Raw genomic sequence first — 27,131 nt, 5'->3', positions numbered from 1 at the left:
CAAGTGGTCATCTGGATAAATATAAGAGACTAAAGCTAGGGAAAAGTCTGGCCATTCCACTTCAGCGCTGGAAACCAAAGATCATCAGAATGTAGCTGGGGACAGATTAAAGGAACAGCTTCAAGGATTACCATAGCACCTAAAAGGCCTACAAATAATCACTGTTGGGAACAAGAATAGAATTATTTGACTTGCTTTCAGACTGTTGTGGTCTAAGCTTTTATAATGTCCCTTTCCTCATGACACAGAAACCTTAATAAGATATTCAACGCTGGGTTACAAGTGCTATGGGAAAAAAGAGCAGGAACTTGCTTTCAGAAAATGGGACCTTCCTCCCATTTTTGTACCTAAATTTTGTGGCACTTGACTCCTGCCTCATCCCCAAATGTACTTACTCCTATTTATGACAAAAATGAATCTTTACAAACTCATGACTTCAGGTTCATTGCAAAACACAGTGTTCTAGCAAAGCTACTATTTGTCAAGGATATGCCTCTTGTCAAAGCCAGGTCAATACATTTTGCAGGAGGTCACATTCTCTTTTCCTAGTCTGTAGAGTGACCATTCTTGATCAAAAGGACCTTTATGCATGAAGGAGTGTCTGACACAAACCAAAGAGATTTGCTACTGCAGTCTTTCTGTAATGACAGCAGGATAAAGGAGGCCTTTGAAGTTCATGGAGGAGTAGGAAGAGGTGTTAATTTAAAAAGCTTGTCAGTATACACAAGAGCAGAAGGAGAGCAAAGTACCAATTAATAATTCACACTTCTATTCCACATGTTATCTTAGTATCTCAAAACAGTTTGCAAACATTGATTAAGTCTCACAACATTCACCTGAAGCAGACAAGCATAGATGAAGTTCTACCCCTACCAGCCAGGATGTTACTCCGGGATCATTTTGTTTAGCTGATCTGTGCCTTTTCTTCCCCGTCTGTTAAACGGTGATAATGACAATATCATACTACAGGGAGAGGTTCAGAAGTTTAGTGATTGCTAAATCAACTATTTTTTTATGTAGGGAAATAGCACACAAGGGCAATCTCCTGTGTCAGACTGAACTCAATTACACTGAATTAAAACAACTACTCTTGACATGACGACATGGCTGGAGGAAAGAAAATCCTCTATCTTGATTGTATAATGCCCTACAGATGCACTCTACTCTGTCCTAAGTACCCAAGAACACTTGAGTTCTAGTTAATGACCAGGATTGTTGGATGCTGTGTTAATACAAAATTCATCATAATTACGCTAATTAGATCTGCTATATAAAGAATTGTAAGAAATGAAAGGCTCTGTCCACTGTAGCGTCTGAATCTCAATTAATACAAAGGTGGTTTTTTTTGCTGGTGTTTGGGAGCCAGGACTGACATACCCATAATGCAAACTCCAGAGGGACTCTTCATTTACATTCTGATGAGGAGCTGAGCACATTACACTGTTTAATCCTCACTTGGAAAGACAGGTATGCAAGCATCACCCATTGACAGATGGGGACATGGCAATTCAGAGAAGCTCTTGAACTGCCACAGGACAATCACACGCACTCACCACAATCAGAATTTCACTCCTTATTCCCAATCTTGGACTTGGACTTGTTTTTTGGTTTTTTTTTAAGCACATATTTATATTCATAAAAACAGATCCTTGCTGCTCTAATCTAATAAAAGAGAGTTCCTTTCTCCATGTCTGGGGCTTTTTCATGCACAGAAAGAGGCAGAACTACTCTGCTTAACACCTCATAATAACATGACTTTTCCAGAAGGACCAAAGATCAAGACAAAGTAACAGCTTCATGAAATACAGCTCTTTTCTTCTCCTGAGCCTGACAGTCACTTCCAAAAGCAGATTGTCATGACAACAAACAACCTGGAGGCAATCCAGCCAATTAATCTGCAGAGGAAGCAGCCATCCCAACCTTGGAAAAGAACACTGCTGCTTTAAGCTTCAGATGTCAAAAAAAAAACCAACAAAAAAAAAAACTTACCACATGCATTAATCTTACTGGGCTGCCTTAGACCTGTAGTGAAAAACAATTCACTCTACAACACAGCAGCACTACTGTAGCAGCAATACAGAGCACCAGACCCTCAAAAGGTCCTTTTTCTTCTTCTTCCCCAAGACAACCACAACACCAGAGCAGGCCAGCTCCCTCTCTGGGGCTTCATCCAGGCAGATTTATGTTCCCAGGACGTGACACAGCCCTGGCAAGTAAGAGGATGACCCGTTCAGCTTTTACATCTTCAGCCAAAGGAAAGAGCTCACAGAACACATCATCACATACCACTGCTGTAAACTCTTTTTTGTTGACATTGCTGCTGCTTGTTTTCGCTCTTCCCTTATGAGTTGTCAAGAATATTTATCACCATGTTGAGCTCAGAATTACTTTCTCTTTCACGAAGGGCTAAATCATCAGAACAGCTAAATATTGAAGTCATTCTCCTTCAATTTCTCAGATTTCATCTTCTTTCATACCATCCTTTATCTCTCTCTTCATGTGCTCTGTTCTCTGTGGGCCCAAGCACACTGCAATTTCCCAGCAAACACCCAGCGAGACTTCCATCTTTTCCTGCTCTGGACTCTCAGTAGCAACTCAGACATGAAAAGGTTTAGAAGATGATGCCTGATACACATCACTTGTCAACGCCAAGTCATTCATTTTATAAAATACCATGGTATTAAGTTACAAAAACCAAATGTAAGAAATGCTGTATGTAGTTACAGAAAAAGTTGAAAAGAAAAAAAAAAAATACAGAAATGGTGTTTTGAAAGTCTCAAAAAATTCATACACAGTTTTCAAACAGTAATAAAAATTTCCTCCCTGACTTCATATTGTTCACTTAATAGTGAAACAGGGAAGGCTAGGAAAATACTGTATATATATTGTATATGTACCCTATATATACTGTAGAATATACTGTAGACTTGTCACACAGTGAAGACTACCCTGCAGAAAGTAATAGTGCAAAGAGGTCGCATAGCTTTAAGCCTACCCAGACCTACTATCTGGCAAACGGACAGACCACCAAACTTCCTCAAATAGAAACTTTATTACTGATCTCTTAGGTCCAACCCATCTCTCCTAGGAGTCACTAAATGGATTCCTAGCAACTTCAGTGAGCACTGGATCACAGATCATAAGCACTTCCAGCAAAAGTGATTTTTTAAATTAATTAAGAGAGCAACCAACCTTCTGAGCACCGACACCAGAACGCGCGCACGCACACTACGTGTTTCACTCTCAGTAACTGCAGATTAGGAAACCACAGCTCTAGTCAACACAGGGCAACAACAGAAACATAATTTCTATGTCCATAACGCATTAATTAGAGTTAGTATAATGCTGCTTAATAGAAAAAGAGCCCATTCCTACCTTGAGGACTTTCACAGCTTTCCTCATCGCTGTTGTCTTGACAGTTATTTTGACTGTCGCACACGAAGCTTTTATCAATGCAAAGACCATTTTTGCAGTGGAATCGGGCAGTAGAGCAAAGCAAGGGATTGGCTGCTGTGAAAAGAGAAAGATCTTTCATCAGATATTCTCTTAGGCAGTGGAATAGCCTTTAGGTAATTAAGGACAACAGGTCACAACTCAACAGCTGATCACTTCACTGACTATGTGGAAGTAACTTGGCAATAAAACATACCTTGCCTCTTTAAGCAGAGAGAGATGAAATTTCTAAATCATGCAAGATTCACTAGAAGTAGCAGAGATTTAGTCTACTCTCAATTGTAGTAATCCTGTTCTTTCATGAGAGCCCTCATCACAATTGCTGCTAGATACTCAGCTTTTGCCCCACTCAAAATTGTATGGAAGGTAGCACTGCCTACCATAAACATACCTGTTGCTTCCCATTATGACAAAGTCAGTTTAGCTCAAGTTTCATAAACCAACAATCCAAGCTCAGAACTGCAGCACAGTGTTTAATCTACCTCCTGTTCTGCTCTTTTTTTCCCACCTTGCTCATCCCCACCCATGATTTTTTTCTCAAATTCTCAGTGCTTGAACTTGAAACTCGTTCTTACAGTTAAAGTGCACTCAGAAAATCCTTTCACAAAATATGGCCCTGTGAGTTAGGTGAATGCACACTCAGCAAAAGCAGAACAGTATTTAAGCAGACTCATTCAGGAAGAGCCGTTTTCACTCACTTTAAACCTAGCATCTTACAGCACATTTGCTGCTATATACAGTCTCATTTAAAAGCCTCAAGCAGCACAGTTCTCTCAGATTACATCACAGATTCAATGTGTATCACTGCTAAGGATATTTCCTTGATATTCATCTTGTTTTCTCTCTCCTAATTTCATCCCTCTATTCTTAGCTATACTTCAGCATACATGACTACATAATCCCCCCTTGAACAATGTTTGCACCCTTCACATACATCCTCCTACGTAGTCATGCCTTAGCTGAGATATGCATAATTTATATCTTCTCATGAATCAATCTCTTTGTCCCTTAATTTTTGTCACTTTTCTCTGAACTCCCGCCAATTTTTGATAACGAGGTGACTGAAACTGAATGCAGCATTCCAATTGAAAATCTTAAAAAGCTGTTTAGATGCCTTGTCTGCTTCAAAGTGATTCTCTGCCACAATAACAAAGGGGATTACAGTTCCCAAATACTAACTAGCTTCCTATTTTTTATTCTTTTAAGTAAGAGCTGCCCTTAAAGAGACTTCAAAAAACAAAAAAACCACAACACCAAAATCACCACACTTTAAACCTTCTGTGCATATAATCTGCAGTATACCAGTATACATAACAAATACTCCTACATGTGGCCAATTCCTCCACCTCCCTGAAAGCATATTTATTACGAACATGCAAAATTTCTTTTGGTCTGGAACTGCTGCATACTTGCACAGCACGTTGATTTTGCAGGTCACTTTAGGACCTATGGCACTGTTTCTCTACTTAAACAAAGCTGTGACTAGACACTTAGACGTGCTGGAAAGTACCACGGGTGCACTTCAACAGCACAGAGGAAAAGGAAGATCAGTAGCTTATTATCTGCTGTAAGGCCTTGTTAGAGCTACATGCCACAAGCACATCAAGCACATGGGAAATTAAAGAATTTATAACTAACTCCAAGGTGGCATGCTTTAAAGTGAAACCTGCCATTTGTCAGTCCACTACCTCAAGAATATTCAAAGAAAATTCATCAAAACCTCTTTCTAGTCCATCTGTTTAAGCGTAACCCAAAGACCATAACATCTTAGCCTTCAATCTTGTTTCACTAACTTCATCCTCTGCAGAGGTGCTATCATGCTGCCACAGCCCTCCAAGGAGCCAAAGCAGACTCTCAACCAACAACAGATGGCACCTTTAAAAGATGTTCATGCTGCCATAGAGATCCCAACGTGTGGGGGAGGCACACAAACAAGAAAGGCAAGTCCTCCTAGAAGCAGACAGTGATAGATCTCTATAAAGATCTCCCCTTTTGTTATCTTTGAAAGCTGGTGTCTGTTGTCCTCCTCCTGACCTTTAAATGACATTAAAAGGAAAAGCCCAGCCTGCTCCAGCAAGAAAACGAGCTGCTATTTGCTGCAGGCTTCCGCCTACAGATCCATGCAACATCAGGGCTTTTAACAGCTCCTGATAATAGCAGCAGGGCTGCTGGATCGAACATAACCTTTCCTTACAACTATGATAAATCCCTGCTGAACTTACAGAGATAGCAGATCTATGCAGCCACACAACAGGGTTTTAGTGCACGTCAAGTCATACTTCAAATGATATCTCTGCTGTGACTTTGCTACAAAATGCTGAACAGCTCAGGGGCTCAAACTCATGTATTGGCAGGCATTTCTCACTTGGAGAACCTGCTTCTCCTTTAAAGATCCTGTTTCACTAAATAACCATTGCCTGGCTTTTTTTTTGTTGTTTGAGAACATGTATAGACAGAGAAGCCTAAATGCACTGATGAACAAAGAATCTTCTTCAGTGATAAAAAATAAACAAAAATGTGAAAAATAAGTGAATAAGTGAATTCAGTGAAAAATAAGCCAATAAAAACTGAGCAAGTCTAATTTGTAATATTTGACAAATGCATATTATACTGAAATACAGAGACCCCGTTCAAAGCAAACATGAAACTCAAATCTAATTTCAAGATTACTAATGCATCTTAATATAACATGCTGGCATTATGTACGAAACAAAACCAAGCTTGGACCTTATTAAAAAAATCATAGTTGTCAACTGGATCCTTAAATACACATGTATTATTTAAACAAGGCCTGTTTTTGTGATGTAAACGCCACACAAGATTCTCTGTCACTGACAGCAATAAAAGTAAAAATTTTAAGAGTGGTGCTAACCAGCCAGCAGAACAGGAGGTAGAAATGATTGGCTCAGAAAGGACACATCTTAAAATCAGTAAGAAGAAAAATTCCACTGAAGAAATCACCCACTTAGCTTGGCTAAATAAATGCATAAATAAATACATAAATAAAATGCAGCAATGAGGAAAAGATGGAGAATATACTAATGAAAACGACGCTGTGTTTGTGTATGAGTGAGTGAAAACTGGACACAACCAAAACTAAGATGAAAGCAGGTGAAACTTTGCCTGCCTTAGTCAGGCCATCCGCCATTTTGAAGTGCAGTGGTTTGCAAAGACATTGGATATCACGCTACCACTACTCTCAAACTGCTTATTGTAAAGATGATCGTTCTTCTGCAGAACTCTCACCCGAGATTCTGAACCAACAACCAAGAAAACAACCAAAGAAAAGCCCTGAAACATATCGGAGGAGGTAGTGCCTGCATCTGACAACACTAAGGCCGAAGAGACTCTTCTGAGAGGAGTACCAAAGTTTACATTTCCTGTTGAGGCAGACTTGACTGTTATTAACACTATCAACATTTGATGCTACTGAGAGATTCTCTGAGAGAAAAAAAAAAGAAAGAGGCACACAGATCAACCAGGTTATCCGACTCAAACTAAAGCTAACTAGTGTTCCTGTCTATGATTAGCTGAAAGAAAACAAAATGCCTTAACTGGGAAGTAGACTGATACTTACTGCAGTTTTCCTCATCGCTGCCATCAGGACAGTCCTCAAAGCCGTTGCACCTGAAGCGGCCAATGATGCAGTGGATTCCACTGGCACAGGGGAAGAAGGTGGCACCACACTTGGACTTGGCTTTTGCTGAGAGAAGAAATGCACAGAAGATTGCAAACATTAGGGAAACGTCTTACAAAGGTTAAAGACATTTCAGTAAAAGCACAGGTTGCTCTGGGAAGCCTGCAAGCGAAGAATACAAGGTGGACAGGGATAATGAACATGGCAGCAGGTTTGAAGAATTTGGGAACTGGAGACCAAAGCGGGCAAAGGCAGGTTTACAAGGAATCAGGAAACACCTGGAGAAGGAAAAGGGGAATACACAGATATGAAGTGAGTTAGTGTCTACGTGAGAATAATAGGAAACATAAGAGATCTTCATTAAAGCATTTTTAAAGCTGCAAAAGTCAAATTCAGAAAAAAAACACTGTAACTAACAGTTCCTCTAGTTAGCACAATTTATGTGAAACTAGGTGCAAAAGGAACGTGAATTCCATCTCTTACTATACAACTCTCCATCATACAGCTTTTATTATAAAGCTCCCCAGGACATAAACTGCATCTATTTCACAGCACTCACATAGCCATTCATAACACTAAATACTAACAATAACATCAAAATGTGGTTAAGAAGCGATTATAGAATCTCATTTGATCCCAAGTACTTCCTGTTTTTTTTTACTTCACTGCACAGCAACTCTTCATGGCAGGGAGAAGAGAACGCTGCCCTCAGCTAGAGTAATGCAGATGCTTCCACTACATTGCTCAAGGCAAGTGCCAATTCAGTCTTGTGCTATCATCAGCCCAGAATTAATTTAGCTGTTTGCTTGTTTGTCCCTCTTTTTTTTTTTTCCCCTCAGTTTAGCATGACTTCATTTTCTGCGATGCATCATGGACTAGGAAGTCCCCTGAAAACAGAAGCCTGGCTGACTGCAGGGAGGTGAGCATGGAACATCGCCAGCACGCCATAATGCCATCTGTGGACCACTTACAGGAGAACAACAGAAAAGAAGCCAGCTAACTGAAGGACTTTGGAGTGAACTGCTCCTTCTCTCCCTCCTTTATACCAAACATAGAAGATGCGTTTGCAGCTCCTGGGTTTTGAGATGTTGATAGATCTGGATATCACAGTAGCAGGCAGTCTTTCTACGTAGCCATGTGGATTAATACACCAAAATGGACAGTTTTATGAGGCCAGGACAAAGTCAGGGACAACAGAAGAAATACAGGGGGGAAAAAATATATATATATATTATACACAAACCAAATGGGGACAAAAAGCATGAGCACTAATGTGAAAGGGACAGCCTTAAACCACAGCAATTGTAACTCACGCTTGATTTAGTATCCTCCCATATAAATTCCTGCAATTTCCTCTCCCGCATTTTTAACTGTTATTTATTTTTATTATACCAGTAGTTTTCAGTTAAGTAGGATGTATCACTGATGTATTCACCTACCACATTTTCTGAAGAGAATCCAAGGTTCACTTGGAAAGAAAATGTGAACCATTACTTTGTAGAAAAACAGGTTGATAAATTACCCTGAAGTAGCTCCTATGCTCAACAACACCGGCAGTGCAAAACCACAGCCAAGACACCTGAGACCCTTAATTCTTAACAAAACTTCAAAGAGAAACTTCTGTGCTGGAGTTTTGATGCAGACTGATTTCAGCTAAATAATTCAGTTTAAGCACAAGGTCTGATGCAGTGCCATACCCTAAGTCTTTAAACAAAAACACCAAAATAAATGCTCCAAGAACAAATTCCACAACTGTCACCAAAGCAAGAAGTCTATATTAGCATTTGCATATTAGCATTTGACACACCAGCCAGCCAAACTGCTGCTGAGAAAGCATGGCCATAACACTTAGACACAAAGAGATGCCCAATTCTTAAGACTTCCCAGGGTCTGTTCGACCTAGAGCTGGCGATTGCAGCTCCTCACAGGAGTGGATGGGCACAGCTCTGCTCTCTGATGAGTGATGGGGCCCCAGGGAACAGCATGGAGCTGTGTCAGGAAGGGTCAGGTTGGGGGTTAGGGAAAGGTTCTTCACCAGAGGCTGGAACAGGCTCCCCAGGGCAGTAGTCATGGCCCCAAGCTGCTGGACTTCAAGAAGACTTTGGACAAGGTTCTCAGACAAAGAGTTTGAATTTTGGGTGGTTCTGGATGGAGCCAGGAATTAGACTCAATGAACCTGGTGGGTCCCATCCAATTCAGAATGTTCTGTGGTTCCTGTGATTTGGAGACTATAAAGTTTCTGGCCAGCCGTTCAACTACCCTTTATCATCGCTGAAGATCTACTCAGATTAAGGTTTCAGAATTATGTCCTTCTACAATTTCTAAATATGGATAACCTCTCAGCACAGCCTTACTCTTCCAGAGAGACCTCAGACTACGAATTGCAAAACTGGAGCTTCTGGCACTTTGAATGGCACAAATCCCTGAACTTTTCTGATCACAGCTCCAAGTGGTGGCAAACACGGCAGCAGCTCAATTTCAGGAATGACCAACACGCTCCTCAGCCACTGCAGCTGGGTCCTTGTCCATAAGACAAGAGGGCCCAAAGCACCTGAGCTACCACTGTCCAATCATAAGCAGTATTTAATGCTTCATGACATCTAGAAGAGAAAGGAGCTAGACTGATCACAAAAAAAAGTCAAACTTCTGGAAAATGCTTTTTTTAGTTTATCCAAAACATCCTGATACCCCATCAAAAAGAGGGAGAGACCATTAGGGACATGGTTTAACGCAAGTAGTGCTTGGACAATTACACATAGTTTAATTGAAAACTTTCCTCTTAGACCTTTTCATACCTCCTCCTCCTCTTGGAACACCAGACAGAGAACAGGATTTATACATCTCTTTTTTAAAATGTTGATTTATTTACTCTTGAAGGAAGGAAAAAACAGCAAACAAAATCCAAATGCAGTCCTGCATACTTGCTATAGGCATAATAATACAGGCACCAACCAATCCCAACCCAAATTCACATTCACAGTGGATACCCTGAAAAGATAAAGGAATGTTTCAAATCCCACAGTGACTCACTATCCACACAGCTAGCAGTTTAGTTGGCACAGACCTTGCTCCCAAATAGAACTCTATTTTCTAAGTTCCAATTCCAAATACGAAATTTTTCATATGCTGTAAATAAACACAGAAGAAAAATGAGGAATTAATAATAGCTTAATCCAAGCCACATACTCCAATTCTTGAGACCCTCATTACGGAATTTCTGCTCTATTTCCAACTTGACATCCCTTCTGTCCCCTGGCAAAGTTTTCCTGAGGTTTTCAGGCAAGTGTTGTTTGATCATTTCTCACAAAGTTCCTGTGGAAAACACAGTCATTTCTTCCTGAGCAAAAATGCACCTTCCCATTCTGCAGTGATCTCTGGAAATACCCTTAACGTAATGAGACTATCCATTTTCTTCAGGTCCTCGGCCCTTTCACAAGTAACAGACCTGGTTCATGACTGCCTGTGGCAGATTCAAGACATTTGCTGCACTATTCACAACATTTCTGTAGTTCCTACTCCTGTTACATGACTGCTATGATAAAGGCTTTCCTCTTCTTTTTGCATCACTGTGTCTTCTGTTGCACAGGCCTGAATTTTTCAAGTGGATCTGTACATGAAAAGACTCCCATTTATTTAAAAGAAGTTGCTTGTTTGGCTCATTCAGTAACTTCAGTCTTGAGAAGCTGTCAAGGACATCATTATCTTTCCAGTCTATATCCTTCTGTCACACTTGGCTGAAATGGGGTTCAGGATAATAAAAAAATTACTTGGATATCAGGAGATGGCTGAAGAGCAATAAAAAACGAAACAGACGCCTGTGGATCATCTGACCTCATTTGGCCTTGCTAGTACAATCCACCAAGGGAAAGGGAAGGGAAAAGTTGGTTATTTTAAAAGGAATTGGCAAGTCCTCTCTAGCCCAGGACTCCAGAACCTAAGCAATGGAGAGACCACACACTGGGTGGAAGGGGGAAGAACTAAAGGCCACACTCAGAAAACGACAAGAAATCACACAGCAACTTACCAAACTGCGTCTACAGAAATGTTACTCAAACAGCAGATCCAGTTTGGATTCAGATAGTAAATCAGTTGCAGAACTATAGCAAGTATTAAAGCACCCTAAAGGACATTCAACCAATCTGCAAACCTGTGGTGGAAAAGTATAGATTCAATGCATTCCTGCTCCTCATCTGTTACCTAGTCATGGCAGAAGAAATCACAGAACATCGGGGGTTGGAAGGGACTTCCACAGGTCATCGAGTCCAACCTCCCCGCTAAGCTAAAGCAGGCACCCTACAACAGGTTGGCATCCAAATGGGTCTTGAATATCTCCATAGAAGGAGACTCCACAACCTCTTTGGGCAACCTGTTCCAGGGCTCCATCACCCTTACCATAAGGAAGTTCTTCCACATGTTAGTATGGAACTTCCTATGTTCAAATTTTAGGCTGCTGTTCCTTGTTCTAATGCTACACACCAACAAGAAGAGCCTGGCCTCATCCATTTGTCTCCTACCTCCCCTTAGATATTTGTAACCATTACTCAGATCTCCCCTCAGTCTTCTTTTCCCCAGCCTGAACAGATCCAGGTTACTAAGCCTGTCTTCATACAGGAGATGCTCCACGACCTTTATCACCTTTGTGGCCCTCTGCTGGACTACTTCTAGGTGATCCCTGTCTTTTTTGAACTGGAAAGCCCAGAACTAGATACAGTATTCTGTATCTAGTATTCTAGATGTGGCCTTATGGCAGAGTAGAGAAGGAAGATCACCTCCCTCAGACTGCTGGCCACACTCTTCAAAACACCCCAAACGCAGGAGTGAAACATTATTATGAAACTGTATTTACATTGAAAAAATGGAATTCCCACAGTATTTAGGCAAAAAGGTGGCAGTGAATCGCCACACACAGGATCAGGATGAAGTCCTCTGGCTTTTCTAAATACAGGAACTCTGCTCTTCACTACAAAGCTCTCCTCTTCACTTGGAATTCAGATGCAAATAACAGGGCTAAGATGCTCACAGAGAACTTCTGGCTACAGTATAAGCTTGCCATATACTCCCCCCAGACTTATTTGCTTAAGTTCAAGAGAACTGTTTTGGCAGTTAGGTATGCAAGTGTGTGAACTCACTCCTTATGCTATGCAGAAATCAATCCTCTCACTCCCTTCCTCTAAGGATCTTAAAAAAAAAAAAAAAATTAGTAACTTCCACTCAGGACCAGCTGTACTTTCCACAGATTTAACAGCTTGCAGGCACAGTTCTACAGTATTAATAGATTTTTTTTTTTACTATCTTTAGGGCATAAAGTGTGAAACAGAAGTATTTTTCAAAAGTTGTAATCTGTTTTATTTCTCAGCAATATGATGAACAGTAGGGGAAAAAAAACAGATTTAGCATATACTATATAAAATCACACACTGTATATATGAATAGCCTTTTACAAAAGCAATTCTGACATGCCTGACTTCACTAGAAGATCTTTAAATGTGACTAGAAGGTTACAACAAAACTTCTTCAGTATGGGCTAGCATTTTGTTTTCACACAATCATCTGCTATGCCTGTTCTCCAGTTGAAGACAAAAGCATCTAACTTAATGAGTTTTCATGTGGGAAGAGAAGACACTTCAGAGGCAGAGTACTGAGGAGACAATAGCCTTCACTTTTGTCAAAGACTAAAGTTATCTTTCCTCAAAGTAATCTTCAGTGGTCTAGAAGTCTAAATAACCATCTACAAAATTGTCAGAAAGTAGATGAGACACTAGAAGAAAGTGTAGGCAAAAACCTTGATCTATATCCATTCAGCAAAGTGATTTCTCACTAAAAGAAGTATTTTAGAGGTCACTACTTTTTAGATAAAAGCAAAATGAACAATAATTTCATTCAAAGCACAAGTTCTAGGTCAGTTGTTACACTGACTGAATTCAGCCATCTCCAAACTTATTATTCAGGATTCACATAAGCAGGACAGAAAGCACTAAGGGAATCCAGCAGCAGGGGAACCCTCCTGATGAGGGTATTGGTGTGCCAAGGATTTCAGTCCCTCACTCCCTCTGTAAATAGCTACCTGATCTGCACTGCATGCTGCCACTGATTGCATCCATGACTTAAACCTGTCCCAGTTCCAGGCTCTCCAGTCGGCCTACCTACTGACATCCACCTAGAGGAGACTGTCAATAGGATTAAGTAATTAGCACCACAAACCCTCTTGATCTCCTTGCATAAAAAGCCATCAAATGTTAGGGATATTGCACTTGTCTTTACTCATGTGTAAATTTCTGTAATTGAGCTTAAAATGAGAACTTCACTATGGTCACATCATTATAAACTGTATTACAGCTACTCTAAGTATTTGGTTGCTTAATCATGAGTGAAAATAAGAGTTAATTCTAGTTTGATAGTCCAAATCTGTGAGCCATTTGAGTAAGTGACGAAAAGATTAGCAGCTGGTTTACAGCATCTTCTCAATTAATGCAGATGCTCATTTCATGCACTGTTTAATGTCCCGTTAAAGTTCTGTTTAAAAATTCTGATGTTTGTCACCTCCCTAAGAAACTTGATACAAACCTACTAGAGCTGGTCTTCCAGTGGTTCTGCTGGCCAACTGGCATTCCAAGCTGTTTTTATAACCCTGAGAACAGCATGTGCAAATAGCAACTAAAATACCATTTGTCATAGATGGGTGATTCTCCCTTCCCAGCTCAGTTTCTATACAGTAACTCCAAGCTGAAATATGTCTCTGCTCCTGCCCCCCTTACTCTGCACGAGTGCCAGCAAAACCTCAACATTCAATTGCTTACTAGTTGCATCAGTGGAAGTACACTATAAGGTAGCTGGTGAGAGATTTCAGCAGCAACCTTCCATCTCTGCTTCACTTCTCATGAGTCCTGCAGTACAGGCTGGATTCTTGGGGTTATATTACCTACAAGTAGCTCCAGAAAGAATGCTTTGCTTGAGTGAAAAATAAATGTCCACAAAACAGTAACAATTTCATGGCACAGTCAGTTTTACATTGGGAACATATCACAGGCTGGGAGATCAAGGTTTGCTTTCGGCTTTCAGAGATTTGCTAACATCTCACAAGTCAGACTTTGCTATTACAAACTCTGCTGCTGGAAGACAGATAACACAGAGGCAAGTAATAACCATGCAGGGCCTGATAGACCTTCAACACAGTGGAAGCTAAGCAGTGGCAGCATCATATAGTTGCAGGCAAAGGTGCAGCAGAACTTGTGATTAGCCTCTGAAGTTAGGCTTGCATAGTAGCTTGGGTTTCCTTCCTGTAATTTCAGGAGTTTTTCCCAGGTTCATAGGAATCTGGAGGTGTATTTGACTGTTATTTGTAGGTGGCGTGCTGCAGCATCAAGCAGTGAATATGCTAGGATAACCAGGAGAAAAAGGAAGCAGTGAGAAAAACAAGGATACTTAAAACCATTCAGTAACCTCACGACAGAGGTCTTCTAAGCAAATGCATACTTTTATAGAGGAATTCCTAATTTTCTGCTATAAGTTCTACTTGTTACAGGAAAAAAAAAAAAGATTTGTTAATTTCATTAGCCTTTTACACAAATGAATGGTTTGTAAATAAGAACTGGGCCACTGAAGATTGTTTTCATACAACTTTGTAAGATTGCTGTGCATGTAACATCTGGCAGCTGGAAATTTAGTACACAGCAACACTGCATTAACATAAATACACAAAATCTACTTTGACTGCAGATTTTTATTGGTATGAGCCTTACAGTTTGCAAGCTCTGGTAGAATGTTTCTCCTTTCCTTTGTTCTGGCTCTGTTGCTAGATTTTCTCATTCTACATTTTCCAGAAAAAAAGTAGCCAAGAAAAGAATTACCTATTTACAGATTTCATTACAGAATCGTGCATTCCTCACAGGCATTTGGAATGCACTAGACTGAGGTGTAATGTAAGGAAGTAGACCACAATGGTACTGTTAGTCCTGCCTATATGGAAAGTTAAATTCCCAGATCATACTCCGGAAGGGAGAAGAAGAAAAAAAGATAGCTTAATTCTTCCACAATTTCCCACAGCTTTTAGCAGGAACACAGAGTTCTGAAGTCGTGATGTTTCTGTAGTCATATTACTTATTTTAATACACGGCTTTTATAGTTATCTTCATGCCTTCATTTCTTATGTCATCTACCTTCACACTCACCAAGTGACTGCAGAGCACATTTGCTTGCTACCTCACAAACATAGATCAACCCTTCAGCTGCCTCTGGAGTCATTTATCTACAGCAGAGGCTTGTCATCATCTCCACACTGCATACAGGCAATGCCTGAAGGTCACAGCCACCTCAGCCTCTGGTTAGTACCATGAGCCATGACACAGCCACTCCACACAACCTGAAGCAGTAGATAGAGGTTAGAACTAAAGAGCATAAGCGGAGCTCTAGTACTTCTTGTGTTAGAATCTTAAGATAAAATCCTCAAGTGGCAAAGTAATTGTCATGCTGATGTTCCACTTTTGTAAGTGGCAGGTTACTAAATCACTCACTTGTAAGTATTGATTACTTATCTATCTTTTATAAAATGTGATAAACTTTGATAAAACACTCTTTACAACAAGGGAGCAGAGCAGAGCCATCAGATCTGTATGGAAGCTTTCCTTAGGGCACGAGAACTCTCTATCCCCAGATATAGTAAGTCATGAAAGGAAGACATGAGACCAGCATAGCTGAACTGAGACCTGCTGGTCAAACTGGAGAGCAAGAAAGTGTACAGGCAGTGGAAGCAGGCACAGGAAACCCAGGAGGAGTATGGAGATGCTGCCAGACTTAGGAATGGCATCGGGAAGACCAAGGCCCAACTGGAACAGGACTTGGCAAGGGGCATAAAGGATAACAAAGGCTGGAGAAGAGAAGGCTCTGAGGTGAGCTGATTTTCTTATCTAAAGGGGGGTTATAAGAAAGAAGTAGACAGACTTTAGCAGGTTCTGCTGTGACAGGACAAGGGGAAATGGTTTCAAACCATAAGTGCGGAGATTTAGATTGAACATAAGGAAGAAGCTTTTTAAAATAGGAGTGGTGAGGCATTGGCACATGTTGCCCAGAGATGTGGTAGAAGCCCTGTCCTTGGAGATATTCAAAGTCAGGATGGATGGGGCAGTGAGCACCTGAAATAGTGTAGGTGTCCCTGTTCACTGCAGGGGAGTTGAATTAGATGACCTTTCAAGGTCCCTTTTAACTCAAAAGATTGCATGATTCTATGATATATTAAACAATGTAAAGGCAATAATCTTTACAGATGGGTAGGTTTAGTACTACTTGTGAGTCTGGATCTGCTGCTGTATTTCTAGGAGATTTCAGCTGGTTCAGACAATCCCTAGAGCTTACTGATGTTACTTCCGAACTGGGGAAACATTTCTTATTAACAAAAGGCTGCATCCCACTCTTCAGAGCACTGAGCTCTGACTGTTGAGCCCTAAAGCCTGGTATTTAAAAGGATAGCAGCCAGAGTTATTTTGTACCCTTTGTTCCTGTACATGAAAGCAATTCATCAGACTGACTCTGCTGAGTGGCTAAACCCAAGCAAAACAACTGCAGCTGTAATAATTGTACTATGGTAATAAGCAGTCATTAAATAGCTTATGGAGATCGCACAACATGCTGTCTCTACAGGACCTTTCCTCTCTGTCTTTTAAAGCAGCTAGTAAATCTGGTTACTTATTCTTAGCAACGTACAGTCATGAATTCACAGCAAAGTCTAAGGAGAGGTGAAGACAAACATCTAAATTCAGACTGTCATCAGAAAGATTTGGGTCAAGAATAATTTATTAGTGGATTTGATCCATTTCTCCCTCTTTCATTTTGTGATTTATGCAGGAAAAACACGTAAATACATAATGTGCCTTAACATAATTCCAGTTTGTAATCTTCCTATAGAACAGAGCAGAAGAATGCTCCTAATCTCAAGGGCAAACCCCACAAAACATTTTTTTAAGCAATGAGCAGCAACAAACAAACAAATAAATAAATCTAATGGCACTCTTCTGAAATCCACCCTACATCAGCAAAGAATGAAGGACAAGGAGTCTATCTGTCCTCACCGAGGCTTCCAAACGTGTAACATGGGTTTTATGCTGGCACAGTCCCTACTCGATTCTCCATCTTCCTACTGTCCCTACTGCATCAGGCTCCCACTAAAGGGTTTCTCAAATGACAGAGCAACTTCATCAGGTTCAGTACACTCCTTCCTTTTTTTTAAAAAAAAAAAACCTTCACCATTCTGACATCATTAAGCTTTTAATACCTACAGTTCCTGATAAACTACTACTTTTTTCTTGAAACTGGATATAACTAACTCAGTGAACGTATAACCAAAGTACCAGTTTGAAGATGAAAACTGAATGAACTTGCCTTTGTTCTACAAGAGTTTCAGTTTTCCGATTGAAAAGGTTTTAGAGCACAGGAACAGATTCAAAACATGCTTCAGGAAAGCCTGGTTGTTAATTGTGCAGTGTGGGTTTTATTTAAAATCTTTATGAAAAGACTTTTTAATATCTCACCCACAACTGCGTGTAATTGTTTGTTACAAACACCTTCCTGCAGAGACTCCACTCTTAAACACGCTGAGCAGTAAAACCTGTTGGAAGTGAACACCAGAGGGAGCAGTAAACATTTGTCTCATAGGTGGTTTTTAAATTAGAGGCAGAGCAAAAATGTACAGGAAACCTTGGGGAAACTTAAAAGAGGTTACAGTGGTCAGTATATTCAAACTACGATACATTGCTAATCCAGTCTAATTCCTCACCAATACAAGGTCAGTGAGGAACAAGTGCAAGCGTGCAGATACACAAACACTTATCAATTATGCAAGTTTCTCTGTGCCGTGCGTCCCATCCCCTCGCTCTACCTCCTGGCAACAGCAGAAGATGTCAGACATTTATCTAAAATGCTCCATGCATTTATACAGAATACATGGAACCAAAAACATATCCAAGAAAGAGAATGCAGAAAAAGGAATGTAAAAAAAAAAAAATAGGGCATTTTCACTAGATACGGATACACAACTCAAATTCTACATGAGAGAGAACATGGTTAAGAGACACAGAAGGAAAGAAGAAATAAAGGATTAACATGCCAACAGATCAGCAGTGAAAAGTAACTGCAGTGCTATGTTTCCCCCCAAGTTCACTTTATTTTTTAGAGGAACTGGACTAAAGATAAAAATTCAAGTTCTCTTAGTCCTTCATCTTTGTACTACAGCTTGCAACCTGCCACATCTAGGAGTTGCCAGGCCTATTTGTCTCCAATAGGTGGAAAGCCACCAGGGCTTCAGCATGTTCCCTAAGAGCACCAGCTCCCTGATGCAGAGCCAGAAAGGTTCCTACCAGATGTACGAGGCACCTGGACTGAATTGGCTTCCCAGATTGTCCTAATGTGAGTTGCAGCCTTCCGGGCTATGAAAGTCAGCTTGCTGGTGTAGAGCTCCACAGAAGCTTGGCTGACCACACCATGCTAAGTGCAAGCCAGAACTGCAAACATCCATCCTGACTGCAAAGGGTTCCTGCAAGCACCTGTCTGAAGAGCCAGGTGTACTGCAATCAGGTGAGAAACTAAGCTGACCCTCAGTGGAAGCTTGCTTGGCAGGTGGCTTCAATGTCTGCAGGACAATGCTAGTTAAAATTCAATGTTTTCACAATGCACTTCATTTAAAGAAGAAATTCTCTCCCACGGAGGAGAGTTGCATATAAGGACTCTAGCTGACTGAAGGACAATCAGAGCAAGATCTGTTGCTGCTGAACAGTGATAATCCAAGGTTTTTAGTATTGCAGCTCCAGATTTTCTACAGAGGCCATCTCTTGCTCTTTCGTGCAGAGCAGTGTGCTGGGAGCATATTTCTTACAAGCACCAATGATGCCTTGTTGCTCAGCCATTCCCCAGTACATTGCTTTTATGACTGAGTGAAAAACCTGCTTTTCCTTTATATTTGCTTTGAATGAGAAACAGCAATGACTGGCACCAGAAACGAGCTACTTAAGCTCCTGCCACAAGAACACACTGCCTCAAGGCTATCCTCACAAAACATTTTTTTCAAGCCCACAGCTTATGCCCCTGGACTAACACAGCCAGTGACTGTACTCACTGTGTGCCACTACTGGCACGTAGCTGAATGCACTATCTTGACCTGTAGGAAATGGCTCTCAGAAGAGCGATGAGGGAAAATCCAGACTTCTGGGTATTTGCTACCTATCTCATTCTGGCTGCTGTCATGCCAGGCACTTAGCACGGATGATGTGCCATGCTCTGAATCTGTACCATCTGCTGCTCGTTAGCTGACAAAGGCAGCAACATGCCATCTCTTCACTTGCTGTTGCTCATTAGCTGACAAAAGCCATTTTCAGTGTTCACATTGTTCTTTCTGCAATAATCTAATACAAAGATGTACAAACGCACAAAGAAAAAAGGAAACAAAGATGACATTAGGAGCTTAACTAAGAACATCATTGTACTCTTAAACCTCCATGAGTGAATCTTTCTGGACTTGGCCCTAATGCAATATTTCAGCAGGTAGGTATAAAGGTCAGTATTAAAGATAATCTATTTACCTCAAAATATTTTGAAACATCTTAACATATTTCTCTTTTGTGTTATTTTCCTAACCCTACACCTGCTAACAGACTGAGAATGCAGAGTGGCTGACAGCACACAGCTTCCATCCTGCTGGCTGCAAGCAACACACACCCCACATATAGGTACACCCTGTGTATAACCAGAGCAGGACCCAGGAGCTATGCAATCAACAGCTGTAGGCTCCACAGAAAAGTCACACTGCTAAAAAGGCTCTGCACTTCTCAAGAGGAACCTCAACTACCTTTATAAATCATCTACAGAGCTAAAGACCAGTAGTAGCAGTAGTTAAAAGCCCACAGGTGTTCAAAAGCGAACTGCGTGACCCATACCTGAGTTCACAGGCTGATTAGCAATCCAGCTGATGAGAATCAGCAGAGCCAGAGGGAATGAGTAACAAAACTGTTCTCCGTTTTGGGAGATGCACTGAAGATAGCAAGTTACTTGCACTACTGAGTGCAGTGGTCAATTAATTACTTTCCAAGCTCAGTTAGTAGTCTGGAAGAAAAGCCAAGGAGACGCTCTTCTTCAAGGAAAATCACTTCTCATCTGCAGCAACGGAAGTCCCAGCATCAGCTTCTTCCCTCTCTTACACCTTTTCTCTACCCTCCTGCTCAGATAACATCTTTCTGTTGCCGCATCACCATGACATAAGGCGAGACTACAGGAAACCTTCTGTGTGCCAAATAGCATACAGACAGCTGGCATGGGAAGTGTTAAATTGCTCACAGGTCAGAGCAGAGAGGAAGCCAGGAATGCAACAGATGGTATGAATTCTGGCAGATGCAGAAGACAAAGAAAGTGATGTGGTTAAGAGAGATGGCCTTCCAAAGCAGAAGACAGAAAAAGGAAAAAGGAACAGAGGAAAAAGGAAACGTGAATGGGCAACGTGCAGATCATTCTGCTCTTGCATCTCACTTCCTCCTCACAGCCAGAGCAGCACATGTGGGCTCCTCATAGCTTTCCACACATGGGCAGCAGAAAACAAAAAGCAGAACATCTGAGCTGCACGTTTCCATTTTTTAAGGGTAACAGAGAGAATGAAATAGTACAGAACTCATCAGATATTACTGGACATCCACATTTAACCATAAGGCAACACAAAAGGGAAAGACTTTGCACCTGATGGCACACGTGTGAAACTTCCTCTGTGGGCATGCCAAAACAGAGCACATTGCCTTCACAAAGACACTAGTCTGCAGCACCATCTGAATTCAGTAATCACACAAAACACTCTAAGGCAAGGTGAAAGCCTTTAAATGTGAACTAGTTAGTCGATGAGGAATTGCAGACAAAGCAGCTTACACGGCTTAGGGTAGTAACACACTGGGAACTCAGCCATCTCACACTGCTGAAAGAACTCATACAGCTTTGTCTCCACTCTCAACAGCTCAGCTAATGCGAAGCAACATCACAGCAGAAAACAAAGGATGCTGATTTTGCTGCAAGGTAAGCTTTAGTAAGCAGAGCCTTGTTCTGAAAGGAGGAAGGTAACAAAGCTTAGCCAAAAATAATAAATAAAAAACATGTACATACACACCCCACGCACACTGTCAAGCCTTGTCATGCTCTAACAACACATCCAAGCACAGCTGCCCTCCCTTACAGAACCTGACACCAGAACAGTGCTGCTGGTGCAGCGACACAACGCACATCTGGAGCGTCAGCTGTTCTCACTTTTCCACCGCTGTTTCTGCACCCAAGAGGATCAGTTCCTGGGCTCCTACATCCCTTTCTCCCACACAGTAAGGTGAGCAGACCCAGACATTAATTACACTGCACATCTTTAAAAGCTCTTTGGTTCAGCTTCAATCACTGGAAAGGGATTGCAGAGCAGATACTCAAATACTGGAGCAGGTGTCCAGTGAGGCTGTGAGCAATCCATCCTCAGGGGTACTCAACACTTGACCAGAGAAGATCCTGAGCAGCCCTGATCTCAGCTCATCCCGATTTGAGCAGGCAGCTGCACCAAATGATAACCAAAGTCCTTTACAGCCTCAATTAATCCATAAGCTTGTCTTTACAGATTGCCACAAGCTGGAAGGGGCAAATAAGTGACTTTTCCTTCCTCCTTCACACTTCCCAGACAAAATGCTAGGGTTGCCTTTCCATGCCTTGGATCTGACCTTGAAACTGTTTCACCATTTCAGGGCTGTTAAGCCAAACCAAATTTTCATCACTTTCTTCTGACATAAATGACTAGCTGGTGACAGATATAACAGTACCTCAGAAGAGTAGGCCCATTTTCAAAACTAATCAAAAGAGCAAAACAAACTTTTTTTTTTTATTTTTCAACCTGTATATACTGTATGTCTTTATCAACAAATATACAAGGGCTGGTCTGAAAGTAATGCTTCCTATTTCATTACACTGCCTTGTGACATCAAAGGCAGCTGTTGGGGGTATGGCAGTACAGGTTGAACCTTCCCACCAATATTCCATTACATTTTGCTGCCATGTGACAGGTGGCAGCAGAGGGGCAGTCTGACAAAATGGCGTCTGACATGAAAGTGCAGATGAAGCAAAGGTGAAGCACTGAATTCTTCCATGCAGAAAAAATGGCAACCTCTGACATACACTGAGGCTTGCTGAACATTTATGCAGACTAAACAATGAACACGAACACAGAGAGGCAGTGGCTGGTGCGTTCAGCCAGCCATCAGTTGTGACAGTGGGTCACCTCCACTGGTGCGGGTTTTAATGAGCACAGCATGCAGGCTCTTTTTCACCACTGGCTTTGTGATTACTGACACAAACACACAAACACACGCCTCGAGCACCTGCATGGAGTGCAAATGCAGTGGTTTGTCCACTAGGAGCACAGAGAGTTAAAAGTTCTCTACTGAAATAAATAGGAGGGAGATGCAAAACAGGCAGTTTGAAGCTCTCTAGACATATTACAGAACCTTGTTTGCATGAGTATTAATTTTTTGTTTGGATACTCAAACGAGCTCTATTTCCATTCTGTTTTGGATTATCTGACCTGTTAACAGCAAGCCAGCACAGGATATGACTCCCTTGCTCTCCCCGTTGTCTTCAAGTCTGTTATGACAAGAATAACTTCTACAAACTGACATTTTGCAGCTTTTTATATTTTATTGTCAGCTACTATACTCATTATTGCCTACAGTTCACTATATCCAACTGGTTTTGATAAGGAAGCTTCTCAATACAGTCAAGCAGCACATCTTCCTGTTCATGATTTATGAGCAAATGTTCAGCCCAGTCTTCATTACTTCATTAAAAAAAAAAACAAAAACCAACACCTGTCCATAAGATTAATGAAAACCTTTGTTACAATTTTCTAGTCTAACAAGTGGAAGCGAAATTCATGCAAGGCAGAGGATGGCAACATTCTCAGAAAATACACAGAAACTCTGTCTCTGTGCCTTGTAAATACAGAGAAATATCTCCATTCAGCTCATTTTAAGAAGCCATGACTGAACACCACGAGAAATTCCAGTTGCATACTCAAGAGCTAGGTAACCAGGAACTTGCAAGTCACACAGCTCCTTTTTTCCACACATTTGACTGGAAAATGCATACTGAACTTCGGACATCTTTTACTCTTGTCCAAACTCCCACCAATAGCAATTCTACCAAGGCTTAAACAGACGAGCACAACTGATCAGTCCTTACAACAACACCAACAAATTAACTTGGCTTCAGTGCTACAACATGAGCTCAATGCTTTTATAAAGACTACAATGGATCAGATGTTTTGTACGGTTACATTTAAGGCCTTAAAAGTAGGAAAAAAGCTCACTTGCTTAAAGCAGAACTATGCACATGGATTTCCACAGCACAGTTATTAAAGCCCCCACTATTTTAAAAGGAATAGAAAACTGGATTAAAGACGATGCATAAAGTTAAAGAAACAAGCATTTAACTAAACATGTTACTTTTAGCCAATGAATTTAAGAAGATATTCTTTTATTCTTTGTTCTACTCCACAAGTGAGGTTAGCAATGTCCTTGAAGTGTCCTGGGAAAGGTAAGGTATTCTCATAAAGAGCTTTAAGACGAATAAAATCTCTACAAAGCACTTACATAAAAAAGAAACATTTGCTGGGCAAAAATCACTCAGTTATCAGAAAGTTCTCAGACACTTCAGAAGGATGTGAAGTTTGTGGCCCTGCTGCCTGCATACTATGTAGCCTAGAAAGCTTCTTGTTAACTAAAGGTTGGATAACATTAACTAAAACTTACTTAATGCTAACAAAAGCATGCCATCACAAAGGAGGAGATAGCCTTCCTAAGCTCCCTAGAAGAGCAGTGCTGTAGGGAGGATTAAGACATGTAAACATTATTAGCCAATTCACTGTTTCTTTTCCAGAAAGTTACTGTTTAAGTTTCAAAAGACTCAGAATTACAATTTGACAGAAGAGGAAAACAAGCAGCAAGATATAGTTTAAAATATTGAAACAAAAATGACTAGAGTGAAGGTTGTGGGGATGTTAAGGCCTTTATTACAGAGGCCTGTATGTTGAGTCAGGGTACGCAGGATCCCTGCAATCACACAAAGCATCAGTCTCTCACTACAACAGCCACAGGTCAAGCCTGTCTCACTTTACCCATCTGTGCATTGGGACTTAGGCACCTGCTACCAAGCGCTGAATTATAATTGGCCAATTAGAAGAACCTTCAAGATGTGAAATAATAGGAAGGGACCTATCTTCTCTAACAACAGAGAAATCAAGAAATTGGCAGTGGCTTCATGACTTACATAGCACATCGTACAGAACACACTACTAACACTACCAGACAAGCCCTGTGGTAACAGGCACACCGAGGTCATAGCAATGGTCACTTACGGCATTCCTTCTCATCGCTGTCATCGAAGCAGTCTGGCAGCCCATCACACTGCCAGGCCCCCGGGATACAGCGCCCATTGCTGCACATGAAGTTTCCAGGTATGTTGCATTCATTTGTGAAATTGTTCCCAGGCAGCAGCTGGCTATCTGCAACAACAACAACAAACAAGTTTACAGGATATTAAAAAAAAAGCAACGCTCTCTTTCATGAGGTCTAAACACAAGTAAAATAGGTAAGGCCACAAGAACTCAGCTCCATACACTCATGCTTCTTTCAGGCTGGTATTTAGCTCGCAGATTTGTCTTGTTGCAGCTAGGAGCTAGGTAGCACGTGGACTAATTCACACTAGCTTTTCAATGAAGTTCTAAACATAGTGATGCTTGGTGTCAGCTGTGTGCCCTGGCACACACCTGTCCAGGCAAGGAAAGTAGACAGAATGTTACTAAGATCTGCTGTGTGGAGATAGTTTAGCAGGAGGAAATTGGAGACTGAGAAAACAGTAAGAAGGCAAACTATACATTTGCTTTTAAGGTTGTAAGAGCTCTAGCCAGTGATTTCCGTCTACTGCACTTCCATGCCTGTGCGCTGTTTTCAGAACACAGGTATTGCAGAAATGTACACTTCACGGAAGGAAGACAGATAATGGCAATTATTTTAATAAGCAAAGAGATTCAACCATGGGTCTAAAACACAGGTTGGGCTTGGGGGCCTGATGCTCCCAACACAGGAGCAGCAAGATAAACGGAATCTCAACCCACCACACTGTGGGAAGCTGCAAGACGAGGCAGAGGATGAGAGAAAAGTTTCATTTCCCATCTTTCTGCCTCGTTTGAGGCGTTATGCTCCAAGTTCATATTCTCCCAAAAACCAAAAACAAAAACCTTCCTGCATAAAGAAGGGGATGTCAGTGCTCCCTTATAACGCTGCAAAGTTTTACATCATTGTTTCAGAAGATGCAGGACAGGATTGCTTTGGGAAGTATTTTTATGCCCATTTCTATCCCAAACAATAAGCTTCCTCTCAATTTTTTTTTTCCTGGCAAATATCTGACTCTCCTGGGATGCTCAAGAGTCTGTCAGCACAGAGTGGTTACCTTAATTTGGTAATTTGCCCTGAGCTGCTGGAAGATAAAATGATTCAGAAACAAAGTTGAAACTGTAACTTCTGAGGCAGATGTGGCAACCTGAGCCACCAGCTGGACAGTAGAGCCATGTGCAACATCCACAAGGTGTGGATGGTGTGGTAGCACCTTCAAGAAAGGAAGTGACAGCTCACAGAAAGCAAGCCCAGGCAATTTAGCTGGCTGTTTAGTCTATGCTTTTACTGGTTTCATTCAAACCTCAGTTTCCTTCCCTGCATCAGTGCTCCTCCGACCAAGGAAGAACAGTTTTGCAAGATGCAGCTTCTTGCTGCGCACTGCGAACAACTCAGTGCCAGGCCCACGCTGCCATCCCTAGGGAAAGTGCCACTACCAGCAGCCATCCAGGAGAGCTGCAAGGAAACACTGAGCACATACAGTCAGTAACAGTCCCTGAGCTACTGCTGCCTGAAAGCATCACTTTTTTTTGTGCGACCTGCTGTAGGGAACCTGCTTTGGCAGGAGGTTGGACTCTATGATCTCTGGAGGTCCCTTCCAACCCCTATAATTCTATGATTCTGTGATTCTGCGAAGTCCTGCAGTGCTCTGCAGTCTGCAAATGTGGGGTGAGTTAGTTTTTTTTTCCTTAAACCAGCTCTTTGACACAATCACATCATTCTTCATATCACTGACCTGTGTCTGATAAGTGGCGGCCAAGCCAAAAAGCACTCCTCCCAACAGCCACATAGAAGTTGCCAACATTGCACAGCCTCCTGTTAGGCAGCAGCCTGCAGCACACCCATAACAGAGCTGCCTTCAACAGGAGGAAGATGACCCCTGCACTACAAACTGATGTTTGCCTTTAACAGATCAAGATATGAAACAGTGATACGGATGTTCTCCGCAGAATCAAGGCATGGCCAATATGCCATCTTCTTGAGCTTCTCAAGAAGCTTCAAGAGCAGACCATAATCCCTTCTCTACAGTCCTCAGAAAAAAAAGAAAGAAAATAAACCACAACAATCTAAATCTCGTGGTTAAAATTAACTCTCTGCTTCAAAATGATGATACTGCAAGCATCATACAACAACTAGGAATTACCAAGGTTTCAGTTCTCTCAAAGTCTAAGCACTCAGGCAGTACGTTGAGGCAATACCACCAGAAGAAGGTGCCATTCTCATTTGTGCTGCTGCTCTTTGCCACCTTCTCGTCCAGCCCTCCTGCCTGCACCTCTCCCCCAGCCTGTTCCACTTTCACACAGAAGCTGCACCTACTCAGAATGAAACCTTGCTGTCAACACTTCAGCGAGGCCTCCTCCAGGCCCGGGCGAGGTGCCAGCAAAGAACAGACACGGGGTCTAGACTTGCCCCAAGTAGGGAGCTGCCTTCCCTGCTCTGAGCATCGCGGTGCTCCCCAGACAACGCAGTAACTGATGCACTTCCAAGGACTGCGGCACCTCCTCCGCAGAGAGGCCCCGGCTTGGCTCCTGGCAGGCTGCATCTGCCTGAAAACATCCACCAGGATCTCTTGCACCCATAATGAAAAGCTCGGATCGAGCCAAATC

The 27,131-nt window shown here is 41.6% G+C and overlaps 1 protein-coding gene across 3 annotated transcripts in view; it reads right to left on the bottom strand.

Moving 5' to 3' along the window:
- Positions 1 to 27,131, bottom strand: part of LDLRAD3 (low density lipoprotein receptor class A domain containing 3) — a 197,580-nt gene that overhangs the window by 49,694 nt on the left and 120,755 nt on the right. For 2 of the 3 annotated variants that reach the window (XM_052693332.1, XM_052693331.1), the window contains exons 4-6: positions 24,489 to 24,635; positions 7,031 to 7,156; positions 3,376 to 3,510 (exon numbers count right to left, since the gene is read on the bottom strand). In XM_052693332.1, the coding sequence (XP_052549292.1) occupies positions 3,376 to 3,510; positions 7,031 to 7,156; positions 24,489 to 24,635 (408 nt within the window). The remainder of the gene's footprint in view (positions 1 to 3,375; positions 3,511 to 7,030; positions 7,157 to 24,488; positions 24,636 to 27,131) is intronic. The other variant, XM_052693333.1, reaches the window with a different exon arrangement.

The sequence above is a fragment of the Tympanuchus pallidicinctus genome, unplaced genomic scaffold (genome assembly GCF_026119805.1).
Source record: "Tympanuchus pallidicinctus isolate F22 unplaced genomic scaffold, pur_lepc_1.0 scaffold3, whole genome shotgun sequence".
Classification (NCBI taxonomy): Eukaryota; Metazoa; Chordata; class Aves; order Galliformes; family Phasianidae; genus Tympanuchus; species Tympanuchus pallidicinctus.
The sequence above is the reverse complement of the archived record's forward strand: the minus strand, read 5'-3'. Positions and strand labels throughout refer to the sequence as shown.